We start from the raw sequence: 25,532 nt of genomic DNA on the forward strand, positions 1-25,532 counted from the left end.
AGTCTCTTGCTCTCTCCAGGGATCTCTCTGGGTCAATACCAAATCCCACTGAACCAGGTGCTTCCCCCATCCCTTTGGGCCCCCTGCTTGTTGCTGCCTGCTATAATCTTGGTGGAGGGAGGCCTCATGGCTTTGAGGTACAGGGCTGCAAAGAAGCTCAACGGGCCATGCAAGTTGCTCCCCGTGTCTTTGGGAACTCATTCCAACATTGCTTACAGGGGCACAAAAGCCGCTATTGTCCCAGCCTGTGGGAGAGTCTCACACTGTTGCTCAAACCAAAACTGAGAAACGGCAGAAATAAATAAAATGTGCTAGTTAAAAGTGAAATGTGCAGTCTGGAAGGCTATAGGAACACAGAATCAACTCTTCAGGTGGTGGTGGTGGGGAGGAGGAGGAGGAGGAGAGAGTAAGGGCTGAGAGAGGAGCTGGAACAAAGCTGTGTTTGTAAACAAGACTCTGCTGCCCTGCAGAGCTCTTGGGGGTTCATGCAAAAACACAGCCGGTTGGGTCACAGGCCCAGCAAAGGAACAAAACAAAACAAAACCAGCCAGTCTTCCTTCTCTCCCTCTCATTACTCCCCCAATGCAAAAGCTGTAATTGAATTTGATGTACAAAAGGAAACTCTGAATGCAGCATATTCACTGGTCCCAAAATACTACTGCTGAAGGCGGCTGGGCGAAACTGCCACGTCTCCCTCATGCCTTTTCCTACAGAGCCATCTGCTGGAGAACAGCAAGACTAATGTAGCTGAGGGAAGACGGCCCAATGTGAAAAAAATGACAAGAGGTGCAAACTTCACTCCCTGCTACTACAGGGCTCTGGTGGGAGCCAGCCTCCTGCCAAGGGAATACTCAGCACTCTCTCACTGAGGCCTCAATTCTGCTCTGCTGGATCACAGAAAGCTGCCTTAGTTTAGCCGACTATTGTCTTCACCGGGGTTGATGAACTTCCTGTTTGTGTGCCAAATTAAGGTCTGCCAAATCACCCAATTTGGTGTGAGTGTGTGGCTGTTTTGGCCAGCCGTACCCTGCTGCCACTCACCTGATGTCACTACGATGTCAGGTGTGAGATAGGAAAAGCCACAGCTGCCAAGGAACAACCAGGAACTGAAGAGCATGCTCTCAATGGCTCCTTGGCAACATGGCTTGTATTTGGAGCTGTTTAAATTAAGCACTGAATGCAAGTTCTGCTGCTCTGCAGTGGGATTAGATCCACCTGATGTCATATGATGCCAGGTGACTGACAGGTATGCAGACTCAGCCACCTATTCAATGTGGCCTGATGAGGGTTGGCTGGTCCTTTTCGTAAGGCCCACCAGGCAAAAGTGCTACCTGCAGATATCAGGGATTGAATCTGAGTCCTTCTGCATGCAAAGAATGGGTTCGATCACTGAGCTACGGTATTTACCATATAAAAGACCATAGAAACAAATAAATGAGGACCTTTTAGGTGGATTTATTACAATCTAGCCCCTATAACAAGTCCTAAAGCAGCAAGCCCAAACTACCTGCAGCAGGAATGAGAAACCCCTGGCCCTGGTCAAAGGAGGCCCCACTCAGACCTCTCTATTTGGCCCTCAGGACTCCCCAGCCCACCCACTCTCCCAGCAGCAGAGGACATGTTTAACACACAAAGTGCCGCAAGTTCAATCCCTGACAACTCCAGGTAGTGTTCGGAAAGTCTCCTGGTCTGACCCTCTGGAAAGCCACAGCTGGTCTGTATAGATAAGAGAGAGCTAGATAGATCAATGGTCCGATTGAGGCAATGTCTTGTGCTCCTTTGTACTCAGGAGAAGCAAAGGAAATAATTGAAAAGGCAACATGGAACAAGTGACGTTTCCAACGGTACTGACCAGCACTATTTGAGCTCTACATAAAACAAAATTATAATTATAGAAATCTATTCCATTACAGCATCGATGGCTCTGGCAACAAATTTCTGTAGCATTAGTCATGGAACCTTTGATGCACCGAGCCCCCACCTACTGACTAGAGTTAGTATATATTTACATATCCGCTCCACACACACACACATATACGTATGTACTCACAGTCCAGGAAGCACCACTTGGGGGACAGTTTCTGGCATGACAATGTCTTTGGTTTGGCTCCGTCCCCTTCCTGCATCAAAGCAAGCAAAAAAGAATCAGGTCTCCTTTCCTACACTCTTTTCAAAGCCTCTTCTGGCTTGTTCCAGCACAGATGCCTCAGGTGGACTCAAGACGCATGCTTTGACACAAATCGGAAGGCACAGAGCACATGGATGGAGCTCAAGACAGATGCACTGGACAGATACTGACGCAAGTTCATCATGCACAAAAAAAGGCAGAAGGGGTGAGGGGAGATAAGTCTTTCAACAAAGGGGAGGTGGAGACAGAAAAGATACACACCTCTGGAAACAGGCTCTGAATAGTGGAAGGGCCTGAAGGAAAATCCTGTGGAAAGGGAAGGAGGAGGGTTACCACTACCATAAGGATATGCTTGCATCCCCATAGCTGTAGGAACCTGCAGGGTGCTCCTCACATCTTCTGGAGCAGCCAGCCTCCATATTGGCCAGTGTAATCCAAAAGCAAGATTGCACAAGCACCAGCCAGGAAAATGGTCTCAAGTGTGGGAAAGAAATTTAGGAGGAGGACGAGGAGGAAAAGACAGCGAAGAAGCCATGTGCCATGGCAGTCCAAGTGCCCTAGTTTCACAATGAGCTCCAGGCTATGTTGGCCTTCCCAGCTGGACAATTTGATCACAGCTGCTTCTCATAATCATTGTTATGACCTAAATCAAGCTTGAGAGGTTCCAGGTTCTTTTGCACTGAACACTATATCCACATCCGGTGCAGTGTGTTTTATTACCTGCCCGACACCTAAGGGCTGGACAAAGGGCAAATCCATAAAGGCAGGTAAAGGGAGGGAAAGAGAGAAAGCAGTTTACAGAAGGTTGCCCATCCATCTCATTTCCTTTGTAACCAAGCTCCAGGGAACGGATTTCTCCATGCATTTATTGGCTTGAGCCAAAGCAGGAAGTCAATGACATTTCCCAGCTAAACAAAAATATTGGTGTGTCATTCACAAAAGCTGCCAGGTAAGGTGCGAGTTTCACTTAGAACTGGAGGCATCACAGTGATGAGGCTTTAGATGAATGCGGAACAAAATCCATGTAACTAAAACACTAGGCAAGATAACTGAAATTCTATCCAGGTTCGAGGCGTGAAGCCGTTATTATACAGTGGTACCTCGCAAGACGAAATTAATTCGTTCCGCGAGTTTTTTCTTCATGCGTTCCTATGGAAACCGCTTGCCGGGCTGGCGGTGCGGAGAAGGGCTTTTCTCCCCACCGCAAGCCTTCAGGACAGGTCCGGGAACAGAGGGGAAGGCGTGCTGCGCTTCTCCTCTGTTCCCGGAGCTTGCGGGGCTTGTGGTGAGGAGAAGGGCTTTCCTCCCCACCGCCAACATTCAGAACAGCATTCTGAATGTTGGCGGTGGGAAGGAAAACCCTCCTCCCACCGCAAGTCTTCAGGACAGGTCCGGGAACAGAGGGGAAGGCGTGCAGCGCTTCTCCTCTGTTCCCGGGGCTTGCAGTGGGAGGAGGGTTTTTCCTCCCCACTGCCAACATTAATAACATCATTCTGAATGTTGGCGGTGGGAAGGAAAACCTTCCTCCCACTGCAAGTCTTCAGGACAGGTCCGGGAACAGAGGGGAAGGCGCGTTGCGCTTCTCCTCTGTCCCCAGACCTGTTCTGAAGGCTGGCGGTCCACCGCCAGCCTTCAGAACAGCCATCCAAAGGCTGGCGCGGGGAGAAGGGCTCTCCACCCCACCGGCAGCCTTCGGAGGAGCCTTCCGAAGGCTGGCGGGGGGAGGAGGTCTCTCCGCCCCACCGCCAGCCTTCAGAACAGCCATCCGAAGGCTGGCGCGGGGAGAAGGGCTCTCCGCCCCACCGCCAGCCTTCGGAGGAGCCTTCCGAAGGCTGGCGGGGGGAGGAGGTCTCTCCGCCCCACCGCCAGCCTTCGGAGCAGCCTTCCGAAGCCTGGCGGGGGGAGGAGGTCTCTCCGCCCCACCGCCAGCTTTCGGAGCAGCCTTCCGAAGGCTGGCGGCGGGAGGAGGTCTCTCCGCCCCACCGCCAGCCTTCGGAGCAGCCTTCCGAAGCCTGGCGGGGGGAGGAGGTCTCTCCGCCCCACCGCCAGCTTTCGGAGCAGCCTTCCGAAGGCTGGCGGCGGGAGGAGGTCTCTCCGCCCCACCGCCAGCCTTCGGAGCAGCCTTCCGAAGCCTGGCGGGGGGAGGAGGTCTCTCCGCCCCACCGCCAGCCTTCGGAGCAGCCTTCCGAAGGCTGGCGGCGGGAGGAGGTCTCTCCGCCCCACTGCCAGCCTTCGGAGCAGCCTTCCGAAGGCTGGAAGGGGGAGGAGGTCTCTCCGCCCCACCGCCAGCCTTCGGAGGAGGTCCGAGGACAGTGGGGAAGACGCGCTGCGCTTCCCCGCTGTCCCCGGAGATTTCCCTATGGGCTTTCGTCTTGCGAAGGAAGCCCATAGGGAAATTCGTCTGGCGAAGCACCTCGAAAAACGGAAAACTCTTTCTTCTTGCGAGTTTTCCGTCTTGCGAGGCATTCGTCTTGCGAGGTACCACTGTATTTGCAAAACACTTGTTACAAAGTAGAATGCATCCAACGTAAGTCACAGACTCATTAAAATCAATGGACACAACTCATTTCATTTATTTCAGTGGGTCTATTCCGAGTATCAGTTAGTTGGATATAACCCTGGAATATTTCCTCCGGCATATAAAAGCAAAGTGGGAATGAGCCTGCACTTACCTTGACCCTGACCGCCTCCCAAGTAGGAGTTACCTCCTTGGGTTACATCAGAACCGTGGACTTTATTTATTTATTTATTGTAGGCATATTTACTTGCTTTCATTGAAATTTCCAGGGCATGTTACACTGAATTCTTTCCTTTTACCCAAACTACACTGCATACAAAGCCCAGCTTTGTTACTTCTGGTTTTGTTCATGTAGGTTAACAGCTTTCCCCATTTCTTTAATTGTATGGGGCAGGTGGCAGCGGGGATATTTAGGCTGACTCTGAAACTATGCAGAGGCATAACTAAACTACTTCCTGTTGCTCTGTATGTTATGAGTCGTAAGCAGAGGCAACTCCTGCTGCTCCATCAACTGTTAAATTTCATTTGAGGGGCAGTTAATTACAACTGGAGAAGCACAGATACTATGGCAGCAGGGACATCCAAGTGGTATGTCACTTGAACAGTAGTAGAATTATAGCAAGGTTACACTCTCCCCTTCTCCAAGTGTTTTGCTTGCATCTCACCTCCTGAAGCCTCTCAATGTGGGTCCGGCATATCTCCAAGTCACTGTCTCCTGGCACAACGATAATTCCCAAGGGCACAGCTGGAAAGTAAAAATCAAGAAATACTACTGAACCTGCTAAATACATTCCTGGCGTATCAAGCATTCACTGAGCAGAAGCTAGGGGACAATTCATAGATGCAAGACCAAGGTTGCATGTTTGAACCCCTTATGGGACAGCTGCATATTCCTTCACTGAAGGGGGTTGGACTAGATGATTCTCAGGGTCCCCTCCATCTCAAGCATCATACCATCTCACAATGCACACGGGAAGCTACTTATCTGAAGGTATCTAACGGACAAAATCTTTGTGCATGTGGAATTTTAATATGTCAGGGAGAAATGCTAGACTAGAAGCCTTCTCTCACAGATGTGTTAGCTTTGCGCATACAGGGAATTTTGATGTGAGGGGTCTTTTTTTTAAAAAGACTAATTATATGGTAAGATGCTGCCATGCTAGAGTAATACATTTGAATAGGCTGACAGAAAGGCAGAAGGTGCCAGCGACTTGCCCACATGCTGTATTGTTATGGACAAAGGTGTGCAAGTATAAAATGGCTCCAGAAAGTTCCTGCAGGTTGTTCTAGGCACCCTTTAGCTAAAGAGGCTCCAGCAGCCTGGGCTGTGGAACCAGCTACTCACAGGCCTCCTTGAGCTTCTCCTTGTCGTAGTGAAGTGCTTCGTAGTCGTGCATGCCAATTCGGCTTACGCGGATTCTTAGCCGTTCTGGAACGGGCTGCTGACTGTTTGCGCAGCAGGAAGGAAAAGTGCTGATTTAATTAAGGTGGGGCTGCTTAAGGAAAGGAAGACAGCATTGTTGTGGGAGGGAAAGAGGGGGAAAGAGGGGGAGATATGGGGTGGGGGAAAAAATCCCAGAATGTGACACAAAATCCCCATGCACAACAACAACAACAACAACAACAACAACAACAACTAGAGTAGCATTATAGCATTTAAAAACTTGTTATCTGGCTAGTGGACAGGAACTCAAAACAACAGTTGCATTTGCAACTGGCTCTTCAGCACTAAAATGGGCATCCAGTCTTTGAGAAATCAGAAGAAAAAACAAAGTGGCAAGCATGACACCCCTGGGCCCCCGTTATGTCTCTAGCTGTGCAGGTTGCTTCCATAACACTGGCCCCAATTGCCATCTCCCATGTACAACTGCAGGCAGGCCAGAAGGACAGGAGGCACAATTTCTGGCTTCTTTGGGAATGTGCTTCTTTATGCAAGAATGATAGAAACTTGAAACCGGCCTCATGGGCAATGTAGAGAGGCAGGAGACCAGCACAGTCTCAGCACTGGGACAGAGCTGAAGATGGGGGTTAAATGTTGCTAGTTCAGCCCTACAATGCCAAATGGAAGCATAACAAGCAGCCATGTAGATGTACCTTGGACAGGAAAACAGGCTTGCCAAGAAGGGAATGAATGCCAGGAAAGACACAAAGCTTTCACAGATCGCCCCCTCGCCCACCTTTCATTATGCCTTGAATGGGATAAGCAGCATAATAAAAACTTTCCTTCCCACCCACCCCCTCCCAAGCAGTACAATGTAGGAAGCTGTGCACCTAAGATCTTGTGCCACTCATTAGTTTCTAGGAATCTGTGATACAACTCTCCACTCCCTTCCCCCAAAAGAAAATATAGCAGAGAAGGAACTTTGCTTCCACAGAGCCCTCTCTGTGGGCTCATATAACCCCGCTTCCTCCATTAATCATTCAGCTGCTTGCCTTTAGGACTAGGACAAGGCAGAGCCTTCCTGATAAAGCAGCTGAGAAAAGGCAGTTACGCTTTTATGGTTGCGGGGTGTGTGTGTGCTCAATATCAGTGTTTTTTGGACTTCAGTGCTGCATAGCTAGAAAACCCAATACATTTGTCTGTAGAGACTTTAATTCTGTTGGGTTTTATATATCTTACATTTCATAGTATTAGAACTTGCCTTTAGGATGGTTTCCAATGCATTTTAATCCAAACCTCTGGGATATAGTAGGATAGAAATCCCACTCAACTCAGCAGCTAAGCTCACAGCAGGCAGTCCTGCTAAAGGATGAGGAAGCTCTAAGGCTCGCCACCATGCAAAAAGGTTTATTACACTTTGAACAGGCAAAGCCACCTTCACTCCCCACCCCAAAGCCTTGGGGGTGGTCCCTTTGTAAGACAGAACGTACTCATTAAGCAGAGGCATGGAGTTGCGCCTCTTGGTCTTCTGCACCATGTTGGCCTGGTTGCGCAGGGATATGCGAATGCAGGAAGCCCCCAGCTTGCAGGGCTCTCCGTCCACTTGCATGGGGATGGCCTTGGACGTGGTCAACAGCACCTCCCGGCACTGGTGCAACCGCTCTCCGTGGCCGCCCACCTGCAGTGCTGCCTACAAAAGGAAGAAGAGTGTTGAACAGGAAGGGCCAACCAATGACCAACGTCAGCGGGAGATTGCACATGACCTGAACATGGGAAAAGAAACGTTTTCCCATTACCAGCAGCATCTGAAGCTGCTGTGCAGTGACTCAAATCAACAGCCGCTGCAACCCAGTATTGCCAACTCTGACTTGTAGTGGCTGCCCAGAGTTCCCAACAGGGGTGCTTCCCAGTTCCTGCTTCTTCTGAGGACTCTTTTAATGTTTAAATAGAGATGCTAGCAGATGAACTTGGGAGCTGAAACCACATGCATGATGTATGTCTACCACTGAGCCAGAGGAGTGGGCCAGATGACTCTCGAGACCCCTTCCAACTCAACAGTTCTATGATTCTATCTAGTCTAATACTTGTGTCAGACAGCTCCTCTGGGCAAGCTAATAGTTAAACATCAGATCAAGAGGCTGGCACTGTCCTTGTTAGCTAGGCAGGCTTAGCGGCAGCTTAGTTGGTCTTGCTTACTGGTTCAGGTTGCACCAGTGTTAGTGTTATAGAGGCTAGAAGTTCCAGTCCCGTCCCGTCCCCCAAATCCAGCTGCATCTGCTGTCCTTGATGACCCCAGAGATCAGCCATCAGGAGCTGCCCTGGCTTACCAGGGATGTCATGGTGAAGCCGATGACCTCAAGGCAGCCGTCATCATGGCGCTGGGGTTCAAAGTCATGGTGCTCCCCGGGGTTGCCCCAAGGCATGGTGCCTGCGCAGTACCTGCACATAGACAGGAAGGAGGGTAAGTGTGTTGGGGGCAGAGGATAGCACACCTCTGATCCCTGAGCGTTGGGAGGGAGTCAGAGGAGGGGGAACACTCCCTGACAGGGAGAGTTACCACTCACCTTGGAATGTTTAGGAAGACGAGGCATTGTGGCTTCAGGTCTTGGATTTTGGGGGTCAGGTCTGTCCCATCACACTAATGAAAGAGGAAAAGGCAACAGTCAGCTGTCAAGGCTGGCTGCAGCACAGAAGAATCTCAGGCATTCCTTTTATCCCTTTCGTGCGGGAACAAAATTCTTAGCACCTTGATCTTTCCCAAAGATGCATTTGTCCTCTCGATGCCTTCCGCAGGGTTTATCTTTAACACAGCAGCAGAATGACCTTCTCAACCCAATCAATAACCAGTGCCCTCCAAGTGCCTGTTGGCCCCACAGCTGACTCACCACCACTTTGATGTGTTTCGCTAAGTCTCTGGAGCTCCCCATGAGGAAATCGGAAAACGCCGTCTGCCAGAAGAAGAGAAACCGAGTTAGTTCACAGAGGCTGACCAGGCACTGACTAATTTCAAACGGCGCTCTTGAGGCGCACTTTGATCCCCACTCATCATGTTGCCTTGGCTCCACTAACCTCTTCCCTGCTGGAAACAAGGCATGCACCCCAGTCAGGATTAAATCCCATCTTCCCACCCATCAAATGATGTCACCAGTGGTGTCAGCTTATGGGTGGGCAGAATGGGGGAACTGACCTCCCAAGATTGGCCCACAGGACAGAAGTTCCCCTCCCCTGTTCTAAAGGCTTCCCTGGGAAGAAAAACATTACAGTATGGCCTGCCCTCCAGATGCTCCACATGTTACAGTGAAAAACTCTGGGGACACACTGAGACCAAGGCAACAATTCCTAACTGGGCTGTGAAAGGACATCCCAGTGAACTTACCCCAGCATAGAACATTTTATTCCGAAATCGGCTGTTAAATTTCTCTGGATTGGCCTCTGCAGAAAAAAAAAAGGTTGCTATGGGTTACTTGTTGCCAGTAAGTCACATTTTTGTCTCCATGACTGGTGCTCCATCACAGAAGCACCTTCTCTGCATGCTCATCTCCCCACATTAGAAAAAAGCAGCAGAAAGTCTCTAGCCCCCCCACCCAATAACCGCTACCAGAGTTGACCGTCTCTTGCCACAATGTGCTCACACAGCACTCTACTGTATGACAGGCTTAGGGGATTAGTGCTAGTTTAGCACAAATAATAACATGGACCTTTACCCCTCTTGTTGAAAGGAAAGGCATTTGTTGTAGTACCTTGAAGCCAACTCCTTGTCACTTTCTTCTCCCTCCTGATTAAGCCCTCTGCTTTCAGCTCATGACCTCCAAAATCATAGGTGTGGTTTTCCCACAGGAGGCCATCCCTCCAAGCATGGTGCACTGAGAGCATTGGCCACATCCCACCTGCTGTTGCTATTTACCTCGGGACTCGTGGAATTCCAGTGTCACCCGGGCGTCAAAACCAAGGCTGAAATAATTGTTGAAGACATCAAGAGGGAGCTAAAATTGAGAGTGAGAGGAAACACCACTAAATCTGAGGCTCTGATGAAGGTGAAATGACTTTTCAGCTGCTCTAGAAATACCCATACGTGACTAAGCAAAGCAGAATGGAAAAATGCTCTCCTTCCCATGAGGGGGATGGATGGGGTGAAACAGTAGTTAGGACAACAGTGTTTTGTCATAGAAGTGCCATGAACATCAAGAGAAAAGGGATGGAAAGCCCTGGAGTGGGGAGCCTTAAAGAATGCTTTAAGGTAAAAAGTAGAGACTGGAGATCCTTAGAAATATATCGTGGTGGGGTTTGTTTTGTTTTTGTTTTAATTTTCATTTATAACCAAAAAAACCCCACATCTCAATGATCATTCAACAGTATTTCTAACATTTTAACCTTGACTTCCCTCCTCCTCCTCTTTCTGCAGTTCCTTAAAGTTTTTTCCCTCCCCCCCATATCCCAATTGTTTCCACTTATTCTTTTGATCATCTGTTATCATGTATGTTTTAGAAACTGCAAGTTTTTACACAATCGTGTTAGTGCCTTAATCTGTTTGTAATTTGCTTGTAAATATTCAACAAAACATTTCCATTCCTTAATAAAAAGTTTGTTGTCTTTATTTCTTAATTCTTCCAGTTAAGTTTCACCATTTCTGCATATTCCCTTAATTTCTGTAAGCCATTCTTCTCTGGTCCGGACTTCTTCTTCTTTCCATATTTGGGCAAATATTCTAGCGGCTGTAGTTGCATACACAAATAACTTTCTATATTGTTGAGGTAACTCTGACCCCACAATCCCCTAAAGAAATATGCTGTGGTTAACCTTTTCACACTGGGCAAATTGGCTATCCTCCTCCTTTCCCCATCTTACTTTCTTCATTGCTATCCTACTTGCTTACTTTACATACATGGAAAAAACCATTAGGTTAGCTAGGGGCAGTTGCAGTTGCCATAACACACCTGACCCACCATGAAAGAAACCAGACAGAAGCATACTAAGTATATCTTTGGTGGGGAGACTGTAGCAGCTGGCCCTAAAAGGGCATGATGGTGTTGTGGGCCTCACCTTGTCTGCCGCCGTCTCATCCTTCTCTTCAGTGTTTGCCTCAGGATTTGGCTCCACCTGCAGACTCCAGCGGTCCAGCTGCACAATCTCCCCCTCTTCTACGTGCGACAGGATCTTTGACAAGGGCTCATCCGTGTAACCCTGTGGGTCGAGATGTTCTCCGTGAAGGACTGACGCAAGATAGCGAGCATTAAGTGACCTCTTTTCGGGAAGGGCTGTGGCTGAGTATCAAAGGTCCAATCCCCAGCATTTTAAGCAGGGCTGGGATAGACTTCTTCCTGGAAACCTGGAGAGCCACTGCCAGTCACTATAGATAATACTGGCTTAAGAAGGACTGACTCAGCACATTCCATTTAATCTCACACCCCACTGCTGACCTGGAACACAGTAAAGTCTAGCATTGGTACCGAAGTGGCAGTCTTACCCCACCCCAGTTCAACGTCCTTGCCAGGTCGTTTCCGGTCCCCAGGGGAAGAATGGCCACAGGCGGTGGAGGGTTCAGGCGCAACTGGTCCAAGATGGAGAGGATCCACCCCACCTATTTAGCCAAGAAAGACAAAGGTTCAGACAGAAATTTGGCTGGGAGCTTCCCTTGCTTTTGTTTTGGCACATGGCTGTTTTCTCAATATAGGCCAAACTCCAAAAAATGGCAAAAAGAGAGAAGCTGTTAGGAACTGGGGGAAGACCCCATGAGTGGCTACTAGGACATACATTGCCAGTTAATCTGGTTTGGAACCGACTGGTCACAAGCAAAGCAAAAAAAGAATTATCTGTGAATACTAAAGAGTTATGCAAAAGCAGCTCATAGTTTAGAGAGAAGTGGCATGTTGAATAAAGGTCAGCAGGGTAGCAGTACCTGAGCAGTCACTGCAGTGATTTCTCCACCAGCCACGCTAATCACAAAACCACCAATGCAGGCCTTGCTCACAAAAACCACTATCACTAGCATGCAATTCAGCTAGCATCTTGGCTGAAGAGGAAACACACTGCATCCTGGGCAATGTAGTCTTGAATGATGATGAGTGCGTTATAGAACTTGGTGGACCCATGCTTCTCATTTGATTCATAGTCAATGAACTGTCTCTTAATTGGCTATCCATGACTACTATCCATGGTGGTCGTGTTCTATCTGCACTGTTCAAGGTGGTACACCTCCAAATGCCAGTTGTTGGGAATAAAAAGTAGGGATAATGCTGTTGCACTCAGGTCCTACTTGCAAGCTTCCCAGAGACGTCTGGTTGGCCACTGTATGAAGAGTCCTGGGCCAGATGGGCCTTTGGCCTGATTCTGGTCCTCTTGTGGTGTTATGGCATAAACCCTGGCTTTCTTCATAACTCATCAAGTGCTCAAAGGGATCGCAGCCACTTACCGTACCATCTCCCCCACATGCCAGAATTCGTAGGTTGTGCACTTTGCGATACATCTCCAACCTGCACAAAGCCCAGAAGAAGTGATAGTTAAGAGGACAAGAACGGAATGCGCAGCATTAACAGGAAGCAACCCCTTCGTTTTCATATAATCTTTCAGAAATGTAGAAGCCGAGTAAGAACCCATCAAGACACATTTGTCTTTGGAACCAATCCTCAATCTGGCACAATCTTCATGCTACCAGAAAGAGCTGTAAGGCCAAAATCAGAGGAAGAGGGCACTGGGAAAGAAGGACTGTACTTTGGATGATGTAATTTAGACTAGGAATTCCCAACCCCACTTATTTGGGAGAAAGCTCCACTAAATTCAATAGGATTTACTTTTGAGTGGACATGGGTAGGCCTGCACTATTAGATTCTCCTTCCTCCAGGAAGCAGAAGGTGTCCTGGTTAGAAGGTGTAAACAGTAGTTCTTTTTTTCTGCTGCACTTGGTCCCTAACTGAAAATAAGCATAGCTGCTAGGGACTTGGGATGGATTTGAGAAACGATGGTTCTGCCCTGAAGTCTGCTTCATCATCTGAACGTGAAAAGTCTCTCTCTTAGCCCAGGTGGGCCCTTCAGATGTTGCTGAACAGTAATTTCCATCACCCCAGGGCACTGGCCAAGCCTGCTGGGGCTGATGGGAAATGCAGTTCAGCCAAAGATTCCCTAATTCACCTCAAAGGGTTGTTCATTCTGTTCTATTCCACTCTTTCTTTAGACCATTATCAGCACTTTTCAACTGAAAGTACTTCACTGTATATCAAGCAGTACAAGTACCACCAGTTGAAAAACCCTGCTTTACACAGTCAACAGTAGCTTAGATTGCATGGGTCATCCAGCTTGAAAAATGACAGAACATCAGGTGTTCCCACTCTTCTGATAATAAAGTGACACTCTCTGCTCCTTGTAAGAAAGACAGGATGCAAATGTAAACACACACATACAAAAACAGAATATGTGGAGACTTTGCCGGGAATTTCAGTCCTGTGTCTTTTAGAAAAGGCCTCTCTACTGGGATGGGGCTTAAGACTCATTCAGACAAATACTCACGCTTCTTTGGGGCCTCCCTGGCTGAGATCAAAAACTTGTCGAGGGTTGAGGTACCACATAAATGACTGGATTATTTTTGTTCCCTAAAAGTTATGGAGAAAGAAGAGAGTCAGGAAATTAGGAAACAAACTGAAGAAGGACTGGGGCTAAAATAAAGATGTGTCAGCATATGGTCTGCAACCAATGGAATAAAATGCTTGAAAAATACACTTACCTGATTCCCACCACTTTTGGGGTTCACAAACACAAGCAGTGGCTTCATGAGAGGTGCTGGGACAGGCTTGATGACAAAGGGTTTCCATCGCCCTTCCTGCAAAAATAACATTAGTAATGATTAAGGATAATGACCCAGATTATGGTGAAATAAAAGCTTATGCCCAGGGAGCTCAAATTGTTTGTTTTTGTAGGACCCCAGTTACTATCACCATTAAAGTCTACATTACTCTGTTAGTACAAGTTGCGTAAAACTGGACAAATATGCATGATCTCTTCTTCATGGGCAAATATAAGCAGGGATGTATTTTGGCTTTGGCAGAAGTTGGAGTTCAATGTTCATTTCTGGTCAAGGTCTCTGGAAACAGACATAAATATAATGGGGAAAGTTGGGCCACTGGAAGCTTCAGCCATCGGTTGCCAGCCTTCTAGGTTTCATTACAAAAATACAAAGTTGTTTTCAGCCTTTTGGGCTTCAATCCCCACCATCCTGAGAAACAAGCTGTCTACTTTTGGACTGCCACTAACTGCTCAGGTAGGGAAGCAAAAGCTCCCCAAGCCTTTAATTCCACATGATCAGTTAGCAATACTTAGGATTTATTGACAATGTGGTATCAAAGCAGCATTAACTAGGTTCTCCTCCGTTCAAAAACAATACTTAAATTCAGTGACTTAACCTTAATGATTTAAAATGTATTGCATGGTCCTCCATTTGCTGCAGTGTCTCTCTGTTAACGAGTCAAGAGCCACCCTGTTTACTTGAAAGGCATACGCACACAGAACCCTTAGTAAACTGACAGCTGGTAACTATGCAACTAAACTGTACATTATTAGTGATCACCGGAGACTAGTAATTCTATGACAGAAATGGGGAATCTGTGGCCCTCCAGATGTTTCTGAACCACAACTCCTATCATCCCTGGCTAGGGTTGATCAGAGTTTAGGTCCAACTCTCAATCCCAGGGTTATATTATAAAGGAGCCAAGGGAGGAAGTGGAGGGAAGTCAGGGGATTCAAGTAATTCCATACTGTGGATTCAATATGGATCGTATATATAGTTGTTTTAAATGTTTTACTTTATGCTTTTACTTCTTCTTAAATGTAATGCTTTTGTTTTTGTGAAAATTAATAAAAATATTAAACAAAAAAAATCCCAGGGTCCCTATCTTTGGAAAAGCAACTGAATGTGTTACTGAACCGTATTCCCAGCAGAAATAGACTAGAATTCTATGGCTGACCCCTTTCCTCCTCCCTTTGTGGAATAGCACAATGAAATGTTGAAGCCTTCAGTCAACCAGAGTTTCCCAAGGTAGCAACCATGACTTCCCAGTTTGGACAAAATGGGAAATTCCGCTTAACTGGAAACTTCCTCATGTTGCTGAAGGGTGCTGCAAAGAGGATGCTTGAGCAATCAAAATGCTCATACATACGTTTGTTATTAAGCCAAGACAAAATCATTCAAAGACAAATTATGTCTTCTAAAATTCATCACAGATTATATCAGAGAATTCATCATAACTGTTTTTATCTTGCATGGTTGATCATCAGTGTAAGAGGTGGGTTTCTCCATTTTTGTGTGGTTATATACATTTAGTTACAGCATTTAATCCTTATGTTTGTTATGCCACCTTTAAAATAAAAATGGATTTTCTATATACAATTATTGGTTTATAATGCAAGTATTTATATTATTACATTTTGTTCAGTTCTTCTTAATTTTTGAGCAGAGGATGCAGTTCTGCCCTTTCAGAGATTCCATTTGGGAGATTCCATGCAATTTCACTGTTTTTCTTGAAATTGAGGAAAATCAAAATACCTCCTCTATTTTGATATGTTAGTTAGAACGTTTGCTATTTGTAAATTAACCAAGCAATTGTTTATGAGAGCACAGATTATTTTTTAAAAGTGTTCCACTTCCCCCAGCATGCTAAAAACATTTGTAAGTAAAACACTGGAGGAAAAACCCAAACACTAGTCTATTGCCTGGTATTTTTGCCACTGATCTCTCAACACCACCACCTCTTCAGTTTGCATCTTAGTTCTCAGTCTTTCCCTATCCTAGTTCTGTTCTCTGACCTCAGGACCCTTCTTGCTGGATTTCCTCCTGAACGATGTCCTCTTTTTCTTCTTACTTGACTTTAGCGGGTTCTAGAGATGAGGGGAAAGAAGAAGCAATGTAAACAAGGAGCTGGTTTAAATGAGGCCCCCATTTTAAATGCAAAAGGAAACCCGAGGGGGCAACCTACTTGGGGATGCCGGACCCGTAGGATCCAAGTGGGGGGGATGACAACAGCGGCATGTGCCCCTAGTGAGCAGGGCTCCTCAATGTGCTGCAGCATGAAGCATGAAACTTTACTGTGATACTGAAACGAAAGGAAAAGGAGAGAGCCAGTTAGTGTCTACAGAACTGTCCAGGACAATCACAGCCTTCAGTGTGTCTGTTCCAAACACCAACCACGTCTACCCACGCAGCAGAATGATGTAGCAATCAGGGGGTAAAGTGATAAGGAATGGGCTGTACCACTTCAGATTGCAGGGGGCAGGGTCACCATTTTTAATGCTCCCCTTACCTAAAAACTAAACAAGAAGAAGACTAGTACTTCCAAACTCTGGGGCGAGGGAGGCAAAGGAGGCAGAGGTGTTTGTGTTTAGAAAGGGAGGGCAATTTAGCAAACAGATACATGCTGCACTCACTGCTTGCTTACACCAGGAACAGCTGATGGCTACAATCTCCTTGCTGTGAAAGGCGAATTTTTGCTGGAAACCCTGCACAGGGAGACAGGAAAATAAGGAGAAAGTTGCACGTCATTTCAAGTTTCTTTTTATATCATAGCAATAAACCTGTGGTCCATGAATTTACAACAACAAAGAGTCCAGTAGCATCTTTGAAACAAATAACTGTAACGCGACGTGAATATATTGTGGACATTGGAGAAGAAAGACTATTTACGTATATGACCATGGCTGCGCAGATGTTATTGATTCAGAGATGGAAAGAAGATAAAGTCCCGACCAGAGAAGAACGGCAGATTAAGTTGATGCATTATGCCAAAATGGCAAAAATGACCAGAAGAATCAGAAATCAAGAAGACCAAAATTTTAATATAGGAATGGGGGAAATTTATAATTTATCTTAAAAACCATTGTAATCAGTTAAAATCATTAGTAGGATTGGAATAACACTCGTAGTTTAATTGTGAATTCTGGATACAATGGAGATGTAAAAGGTTTGGATTATTATAAAAGATGCAGGAGGAAATGACTAACAAGAGGACCCATAAAGGTGAGGAGGGAAATCAAGGAGATTAGTTGGAATCTTGTTTTTATGTTGTATGCTGGGTATGTGATTGTAAAACTTTAATTTGAAAAACCAAATAAATAAATTTATTTTTAAATAAATAAATAATTTATATCCCGCCCTCCCCAGCCAAAGCCGGGTTCAGAGTGGCTAACAGTAGTAAAAATAACACAGTTTACATAAAATCACAATCAATTAATTGAAATACATTCTAAAATCAATTCATTCTAAAATCAATTCAAAATCAAATTAATGGCAACCATTGGGCTGGAGTGCTATGAGGATTACAGGAGAGGGTCAGACTGCGCCTTGGCCAAAGGCCTGGTGGAACAGCTCTGTCTTGCAGGCCCTGCGGAAAGATGTCAAGTCCCGCAGCGCCCTAGTCTCTTGTGACAGAGCGTTCCACCAGATCGGAGCAACGGCCGAAAAATCCCTGGCTCTAGTTGAGGCCAGCCTAACCTCCCTGTGGCCTGGTATCTCCAAGATGTTTTTATTTGAAGACTGTAAGGTCCTCCATGGGACGTACCAGGAGAGGCGGTCCCGTAGGTACGAGGGTCCTAGGCCGTATAGGGCTTTAAAGAAAGAATATATTGTGGACAAATATCCTTCATGAGACACATAACTCTTGTCCCAATGTGCTAGTCTTTATAGGACCAAAAGGAAGTGTATTTCCCCTCCTACAGTCAGGGCTTTCCCACTGGTGAGTTCCGGCACCTCTGTAGCATGGCGCTTGGGACTGCACGACGGAGGCTGTGGGTGGAACAGTGATCAGTGGGGCACAGAGAGGTGAGCTCAACAACTTTGGGTGGGTGTTACCCCTACGTTTCTGAAAATGGTCTGTGAGTGAGAAGCTTGCCATGAATCTCAGTTATGACACAGGGCTGGTTGTTGTTGTTGTTGCTGTTGTTAATGTGATTATACAATTATGTAACAATTATAATATGTATGTTGCTGTTGTTTGGAGAAGGAAAACTCTGATCCCTCAGCGCCTTGAGGAATATCTTTGGGAGAAGAAAAGGCTAGGGAGTAAACTCTACACAAATCCAGATTAGAGTCCCTAAGACTGTTGAATGGCGCCTTGTATGCCTCCTTCCAGCAACTCCTGAAGCCAAGGTGGGGTCAAATACATTCGGTGCTCCTCATGCAGTGGTCTGACTTCACCCCACGAGGCACACTCTATTGTCTCTCGAGACAAACAGATGCCAACAATGATAGTAATTTATTTCTAAACCACCCATCATTTGAGAATCACAAGGCTGCATATGACAATAAAATTTTATAAATAAATAAATAAATAAATAAATAAATAAATAAATAAAAATAATACTGTAAATAAATTTATTTATACCCCACCCATCTGGTTGGGTTTCCCCAGCCACTCTGGGCGGCTTCCAACAAAACACTAAAATACAATAACCTATTAAACATTAAAAGCTTCCCACACAGGGCTGCCTTCAGATGTTTTCTAAAAGTCTGGTAGTTGTTTATCGCTTTGACATCTGCTGGGAGGGCGTTCCACAGGGCGGGCGCCACTACCTAGAAGGCCCTCTGCCTGGTTCCCTGTAACTTGGCTTCTCGTAGTGAGGGAACCACCAAAAGGCCCTCGGAGCTGGACCTCAGTGTCCGGATAGAACGATGGGGGAGGAGACGCTCCTTCAGGTATACTGGACCGAGGCCGTTTAGGGCTTTAAAGGCCAGCACCAACACTTTGAATTGTGCTTGGAAATGCACTGGGAGCTAATGTAGGTCTTTCAGGACCGGTGTTCTATGGTCTTGGTGGCCGCTCCCAGTCATCAGTCTAGCTGCCGTATTCTGGATTAGTTGTAGTTTCCAGGTCACCTTCAAAGGTAGCCCCACATAGAGCGCATTGCAGTAGTCCAAGCGAGAGAGATACATATTAAAGCCAGGCAATTCAAAACATATTGTGCAGAAGACTCAAGTTCTCTCAAAAGACTGAATAAACATGCCCTCAGATGGAAACAAAGAGGTGGTACTGAAGAGGCCTCAGAAAGATGCGAAGCAGTGTCAGAAAACAAAACTTCCGTATCGCTTCCCAGCAGCTGAAGCACCTGATATAAGCTCAAGTTGCGTAAGAATCTTGATCTGAAAAGTTTTTTTTGCAGATCCCAATTCCAGCTTCATTGTACCCTTCAAGCTATATCCGCACAGGTTTCCCCCTCACCTTTCCACACTGTCGACATTTCCCTTCCTGACGTCTCCGGTGTACCCAATGATGCCGCACGACTGTAGGCTGTGGAGAAACATGTGAACAGTTTAAAGGAGGAGGAAATGGGAGAGACACATATCCCGTCCCCTGAGGACACATCTAGGCTGGGATGCTTAGAAGCCGAGGCCTCCAATCTGCCTTGACAATCCAGAACAGAGCAAGCCACCTTCCCCTTCCCCTGCTTCAGAACCCCCTCAAACTCAGAAAGTATGCCTCAGAGCCAAACAAGGACAAATGCAGAGCACTTCCAAAGGAAAGTATTCAGCGCCCATTACTGAAGGTGAAACAAGTACTTTCTTTTTAAGATGCACCAAACACAAACTATTCAAAACGATACTACATGGCATTGAATACAAGAATAGTCTACCATCTACATATTTGCCGCGAGTAATACCTCAAGGCTATGAGCAAGCAATCCATGTTGCAACACAGAGAGATTATGCTATATGTAGCTTTTCTTTCTGAAACGAGGTTAAATACACAGGAGTAACAGGCAAGGCTGTGCTTAGCGGCAAAAGGAACAAATTCCTGGTCCCATTTAACAACATGGATCCTCACGGCTTCAAATTTATTAAATTGTTAGAAGTTGAATGAGTATAGGCTGTTTAGTGAAATTACCTTAACTTAACCACAACATGAGATAGCTGCTCATTTCATGGTTATGTCGAAAATAAAGCTCTGTGGGATGCAATCTGTAGCTTTGAAGGTGGCTGACAGGATGGTTTTCAGCAATCCTATGCACTAAGACTTCTCTCATTGACTGAAATCAATGGACAGGGGCAAAGAGCAGGGCTTTCTCTGCAATTAAGTGCCCTCTCCCTTATTGGATTTCTCACTCTTCCCCACCACACCGCCCCGTTGCAAAAAAGAAGAAAAAAAGGCCTTGCTGGCTATCTTTGTCTCTCAGAAATTAGCTAAAGGCATTTTATTTCAGCTGGTGTTCAGAGGCAGAAACAGATGCCATTTTTATGATAACTTGTTATTTTTTTATTCCCTGTAAATGTTTAATTGTTTATATATTTTTATGGTTGTTAATGTTTTACTACTAACTATTGCTCTATTCTTAACTGTAAGCTGCCCCAAGAGCCATTTTATAAGGGCCATGTGGTAGGATATAAATGCAATACATACATAAATAAATTTGTGCAAGTATTCAGCAAAGACCATAATTTACTTTTTTTCCTAGTCTCTGTTGAAAGCGAACGCTGCAAGCACTGCAACTCAGGAAAATGTGACCAGGTATTTGTTTTTACGTCTTTTCCTGTACAATCTTCTTAACATTTCTTGATTACTCAGATATTCACTCAGATATTACTCAGATATTCACTCCAATAATGATCCTATTAGGAGTCACAAAGGTGAGACTCAAAGACAGGCTGCACTTCTAATCCCACCAAGCCAAGAGAAAACACACCAAAAAACAAGTCAGGATAAAACCTAAGGGTTACCATAGTGACTTGGTTACTAAGAATGACAGTTACAGTGGTACCTCGGAAGTCGAACGGAATCCGTTCCGGAAGTCCATTCGAATTCCAAAACGTTCGGAAACCAAAGCTCCTGCAGCCAATCAGAAGCTGCGGAAGCCGCATCGGATGTTTGGGTTCCAAAGAACATTTGCAAACCAGAACACTCACTTCCGGGTTTGCGACATTTGGGAGCCAAAACGTTCGACTCACAAGGCGTTCAGGGTCCAAGGTACGACTGTACACCTTCCTCCACTGGGAATGCTATGTCTGTATGTTAAAATTGCTTGGCTCTTTAAAAATATGTTCGAAGGAAGATTCCTTTAGGTCTACATCCAGTTTGAGAGCTGGTGCAAAGTCTGTTCAGGTGAAGCACAGGTTCAAGTTTTCTCTATGAAGCTGTAAGCATGTGGATGTGTTAAAATCTCACTTCAAGTATGGACGCTGCCTGATGGTTTGCCAATATGGATACTCATTGGCCCAGCCCTCTACCTTTCAGCACCATGGAGAGTTCTCTTCCTCTAGGGACTGAATTAAGTGGTGGAAGTATGCCGTGACTAGCCACGCACTCCCCAGCATGCACCAGTCCCTTCAGAGGTTATTACTAGTAGCTCAAGAGTAGTCAATGATGTTTTTGGGCTACAACTCCCATTACCCCTGATCATTAGTCATACTGGTTGGTGCTGATGGGAGTTGTAGCTCAACAGCATCTGAATGGCATAATACGGGCTACTTCTGTACTAACTGGTAAATTAGTCCACTCTTTCCTTAGATTAGAAAACTCCACTCATTACTATAATGTATCAATAACAGATAATGGGTGGCATCTCATTGTTGTACCTCGATGTGCAGATTTTCAAAAGAAATGCTCAGGAGGGATGGGCCATAGCGTGTCTTTTACTGCTCAGACACATGTTAGCACCTCATGTTCAGGGGGGTATACAACTTTAAACCTGGCTATGGGCAGTTTGTCACCTCAGAACCAAATGAGGCCAAAGATTTCACAGCCACATGCATCAAAGGGTGCATGCACACAATTTCCTTGTGCTACAGATCAATAAACAGTCCACAAAGCTCTTACCTCTCGGACATTTCTTGATCCAGATTCCCTGAAGGAAGGCTTGCATCGGAAATTTATCTGTGGATTTAACAGAAAGATGGGTGGAAAGCTTTTTTTAAAAAAACAAAACATAAAATGTGGAGCATTTCTGTCCTGTGAGGAATACATTATTTGCCATTGCCTCTTTCCTCCCACTCAGTCCTCTCAATGAATAATTGAGCATATGCACATATGAGATTACTTTATATTGAGTCAAGCCATCAATTCATCTAGCTCAATACTATCTATTCTAACTGGCAGCAGCCCTGCAAGGCCTCTCACAGAGGCATTTCCCAGCCCTGCTGCTTGAAATCATTTAAGTGGAGATACCAGAGACTGAACCCAAGGCCAACTGGATGCAAAGCTATCGGCTTTGGCATCTCTAAATGCAAAAGTTATTTGCCTACAGAGTCAAGAAGGAACAAAATATGACAGAGAGAGTTTGGTTCTTAGGAATTTCTCCTAGCAGGCATATAAGCGTTCATGGAAATTGGATCCGGCAGGAACGTTTCTTTTTTTAAAAGGAGGCTGATATCCCATCTCTCCAAGCACAGCCCAAGAGCTTAACTAGATTTTACTCACTTTCTCTAGCTGTTCTATGCAGGGTGTGTGGACTACAATCTTGCAGGCAGCACACTTGCGCTTGGAGAGAGGTTTTTGCTGCAAGACAAGGAAGACAAGAAGTTTACATCATCTGCGAGTGACTGGCAAGCCTGCAACAAGCTCAACACTCAAATAACTGTTTGTGCAGAGAAGAAACCATATGGAACACACAAGTGTAGGGTAAGAATGCTGCAGGTAATGGCTTCCTCTTCGTTCTTCCATCCCAATAAATGCACCAGGGCAGAGGATGGAGATGGAACGGATTGTGTATGGAGTGCATTACCTCCCACTTTTGTTGCCCATAATGAAGCAAATGGAATCCAGGCACTGAAATATATTGACCGACTGATCACAGTCCCCTACCCACAAAGCAAAGGGTGCCATCAAAGGGATAGCTGGAAATATGCATTTATTTCTATCGTTCTGTATACTTGAGGTGGATTCTCATTTTTCCAAAAGCCTTATAAATTAAAAACATAAAAACACCATGCAATCAGGGGGAGAATTACAAACTAATTTAGATGAATTTGCATCAAGGAAGTTTCTTCCAGCTCTACAAGATAAACATAAAGCTTGTGATTGCATTTCCGCCTGCTTTTCTTTATTTTTAAATCTTCCTGGAAAGCTTTTTCAGTGTGACTCACCCTTTTGAGGCAGCCAAAAAAGATACAGGCGCACAGTACAAAAGGGGGAGGAAAAATCCTGAATTCTAATACTAGTAAGATACAGTGGCTAGAATGAATAAAACTCATTTAGGTAGTTTTAGGTAGTTTTTAAGTAGAATTTGCTACTAAAAAAAAAGTTGGGAGGGCAAGGAAGGTCACCAAATGCTGAACAAATAGTATGCAGAGATAAGGAGTGTGTGGACATTCGGCAGAATTACCAACTTATCATCACAGAAAAATAGAAGTGTAGAGTTGGGTCCCTAATAGTCCTCTCATCCAACGCCCTGCAGTGCAGGGATATCAACTAAAGTATCCATGACCTTTGCTTAAAGAAGGAGTGTCCACCACCTCTTGTGTGAGTCCTACTGCCAAATAGTTCTTCCTGATGTTTAGTTGGAATCTCCTTTCTTTTAACTCAAATCCACTAGTTTGGGTCCTACTCTCCAGATCAGGAGAATACAAGCTTGCTCCATCTTCCATGTGACAGCCCTTCAGATATTTGAAGATGGCTACCAAACCTCCTCTCCATCTCCTCTTTTTCAGGATAAACATACCCAACTCCCTCAACTGTTCATCACAAGGCTTGGTTTTCAGACCCTTGATCAACTTGGTCGCACTCCTGCCCATCTAGCCCACTATCAAGAGTGGCAATTCATTCAAGGCCCCAGGCAGTCTTTCCTAGTGAGTGATGCTGGGGGAAATGAGTCTGGGTCCTTATGAGCGGTATTCAACTAGGTTTTACCAGGAATCAACCCATTTATTCATATTCATGAATTTCATGGATCTACTCCCAGTAAAACTTTAGTTGAATACCACCCAAAGCATGTACTCTGCCGCTGAACCATCATTCTCTATTACACATGAAGCTGCTTTGCACAGCATGACTAGTTTGCCCTTGCACTGCTTTCCCTCAAATTGTTAAAAGAAGACATGGGCAGTGTGGGGGGAGGCGGGAGAAATAATTTTGATCGGGACCTTTCCATGAGCAAAGAGTTTAAGCCCTGCTTGGTGGTTCCAATCCAGTTCAGGCCCTCCACCTCTAGGTTTTTGTTTTTTTTAAGAGTTACAAAAGAACCTATGCAGCAAAGATCACATCTAGTTTGACCCAGAGGCTGTTGCCTGACTCCCAGCAGTTCTTTGAGACCCTTTTAAATGGAGCCGCCAAGGACCTTCTGCACAAAATGCTCATGCTCCACCACCAATACATTGCCCCACTTTTACTTAAGACATTTTTGTAGAAATACGCTGTAAATGTGCAGGTTCTCTCTGTGCAGCTAATAACGCTACACACACACACACTGCAATTCAAAACAATAAGCAGAAAGGTTTCTCATGTTCATACTTCCAGATTTTGTGCTAGACACCAAATCCCACAATGTATGCTAAGTATCCTTTTAAAATCACCAGGTGCCAATACCCAGTGCACAAATAGAAGTGATGTGAAGGGCCACTCCCCCCCCCCCGTACACCACCCTCATTTTCCCCAAAGAAAAATATTTGTTCACGTAATCTCTGCTTGATGGTATTCTGGGATGTGCAATTTAAGGCATTTTTTTGTTTCCTCCACTAGATGGTGGTGCAGACTCACACAAAAATCAAGTTGACCAGTTAGGGGCATCCTCTTGCCAAGACTTACCAGCATTTTTGCAACACAGTTTTGTTCCCCCACATAGCAGAAGTCCCCAGAGACATTGGTTTCAAACCAAATGTGCTCCCCGTAAACTGCAGCCTCCTGAAAGACAGAAGTAATGTTGTCATTCCACAGTACTGTTGCAGGGTCACACTCAGTTCAGAACCTAGCCACAATTCCATCCGGTCATTAGCTTCAGGGGAACTAACTTGACTCTCCACTTCAGCCCCACAGATGAACTGAGTCAAAACTACACATTGCTTTAACCAAGCTTCTTTTTGGCAAGACTCCACCGCCACACACATGCCTTGGCATCATCCTGTTGCACATTCTGCTTTCCTGTGCCCACCAGTTATTTGCCATTGACCTGAAGCAGGCACAAGGAAAGGATTTGGTTCAGCCTACAAACACGACATGAGACACGGGTGGCGCTGTGGGTTAAACCACAGAGCCTAGGACTTGCCGATCAGAAGGTCGGTGGTTCGAATCCCCGCAACGGGGTGAGCTCCTGTTGCTCAGTCCCTCCTCCTGCCAGCCTAGCAGTTCAAAAGCACGTCAAAGTGCAAGTAGATAAATAGGTACCGCTCCAGCGGGAAGGTAAACGACGTTTCCGTGCGCTGTTCTGGTTCACCAGAAGCAGCCTAGTCATGCTGGCCACATGACCCGGAAGCTATACAGCGGCTCCCTCGGCCAATAAAGCGAGAAGCGGTTTAGTCATGCTGGCCTGGAAGCTGTCTGCAGACAAACGCTGGCTCCCTCAGCCAATAAAGTGAGATGAGCGCCGCAACCCCAGAGTCGGTCACGACT

The 25,532-nt window shown here is 45.8% G+C and overlaps 1 protein-coding gene across 9 annotated transcripts in view; it reads right to left on the reverse strand.

Annotated features, from left to right (window-relative positions):
• Positions 1–25,532, reverse strand: part of DGKZ (diacylglycerol kinase zeta) — a 137,566-nt gene that overhangs the window by 16,568 nt on the left and 95,466 nt on the right. For 6 of the 9 annotated variants that reach the window (XM_053387126.1, XM_053387160.1, XM_053387136.1 and 3 more), the window contains 22 exons: positions 24,732–24,827; positions 22,410–22,487; positions 21,810–21,866; positions 19,221–19,289; positions 16,435–16,506; positions 15,987–16,103; positions 15,817–15,888; positions 13,742–13,837; positions 13,528–13,610; positions 12,437–12,497; positions 11,492–11,605; positions 11,068–11,208; positions 9,932–10,010; positions 9,404–9,459; positions 8,913–8,975; positions 8,592–8,665; positions 8,355–8,466; positions 7,518–7,717; positions 5,992–6,092; positions 5,312–5,391; positions 2,390–2,434; positions 2,051–2,120 (listed from right to left, as the gene is read on the reverse strand). In XM_053387126.1, the coding sequence (XP_053243101.1) occupies positions 2,051–2,120; positions 2,390–2,434; positions 5,312–5,391; positions 5,992–6,092; positions 7,518–7,717; positions 8,355–8,466; positions 8,592–8,665; positions 8,913–8,975; positions 9,404–9,459; positions 9,932–10,010; positions 11,068–11,208; positions 11,492–11,605; positions 12,437–12,497; positions 13,528–13,610; positions 13,742–13,837; positions 15,817–15,888; positions 15,987–16,103; positions 16,435–16,506; positions 19,221–19,289; positions 21,810–21,866; positions 22,410–22,487; positions 24,732–24,827 (1,936 nt within the window). Of the gene's footprint in view, positions 1–2,050; positions 2,121–2,389; positions 2,435–5,311; positions 5,392–5,991; positions 6,093–7,517; positions 7,718–8,354; positions 8,467–8,591; positions 8,666–8,912; positions 8,976–9,403; positions 9,460–9,931; positions 10,011–11,067; positions 11,209–11,491; positions 11,606–12,436; positions 12,498–13,527; positions 13,611–13,741; positions 13,838–15,816; positions 15,889–15,986; positions 16,104–16,434; positions 16,507–19,220; positions 19,290–21,809; positions 21,867–22,409; positions 22,488–24,731; positions 24,828–25,532 lie in introns of those variants that run through there. The other 3 variants (XM_053387146.1, XM_053387118.1, XM_053387178.1) reach the window with 2 other exon arrangements.

This window comes from Podarcis raffonei, chromosome 1 (assembly GCF_027172205.1).
Source record: "Podarcis raffonei isolate rPodRaf1 chromosome 1, rPodRaf1.pri, whole genome shotgun sequence".
Classification (NCBI taxonomy): domain Eukaryota; kingdom Metazoa; phylum Chordata; class Lepidosauria; order Squamata; family Lacertidae; genus Podarcis; species Podarcis raffonei.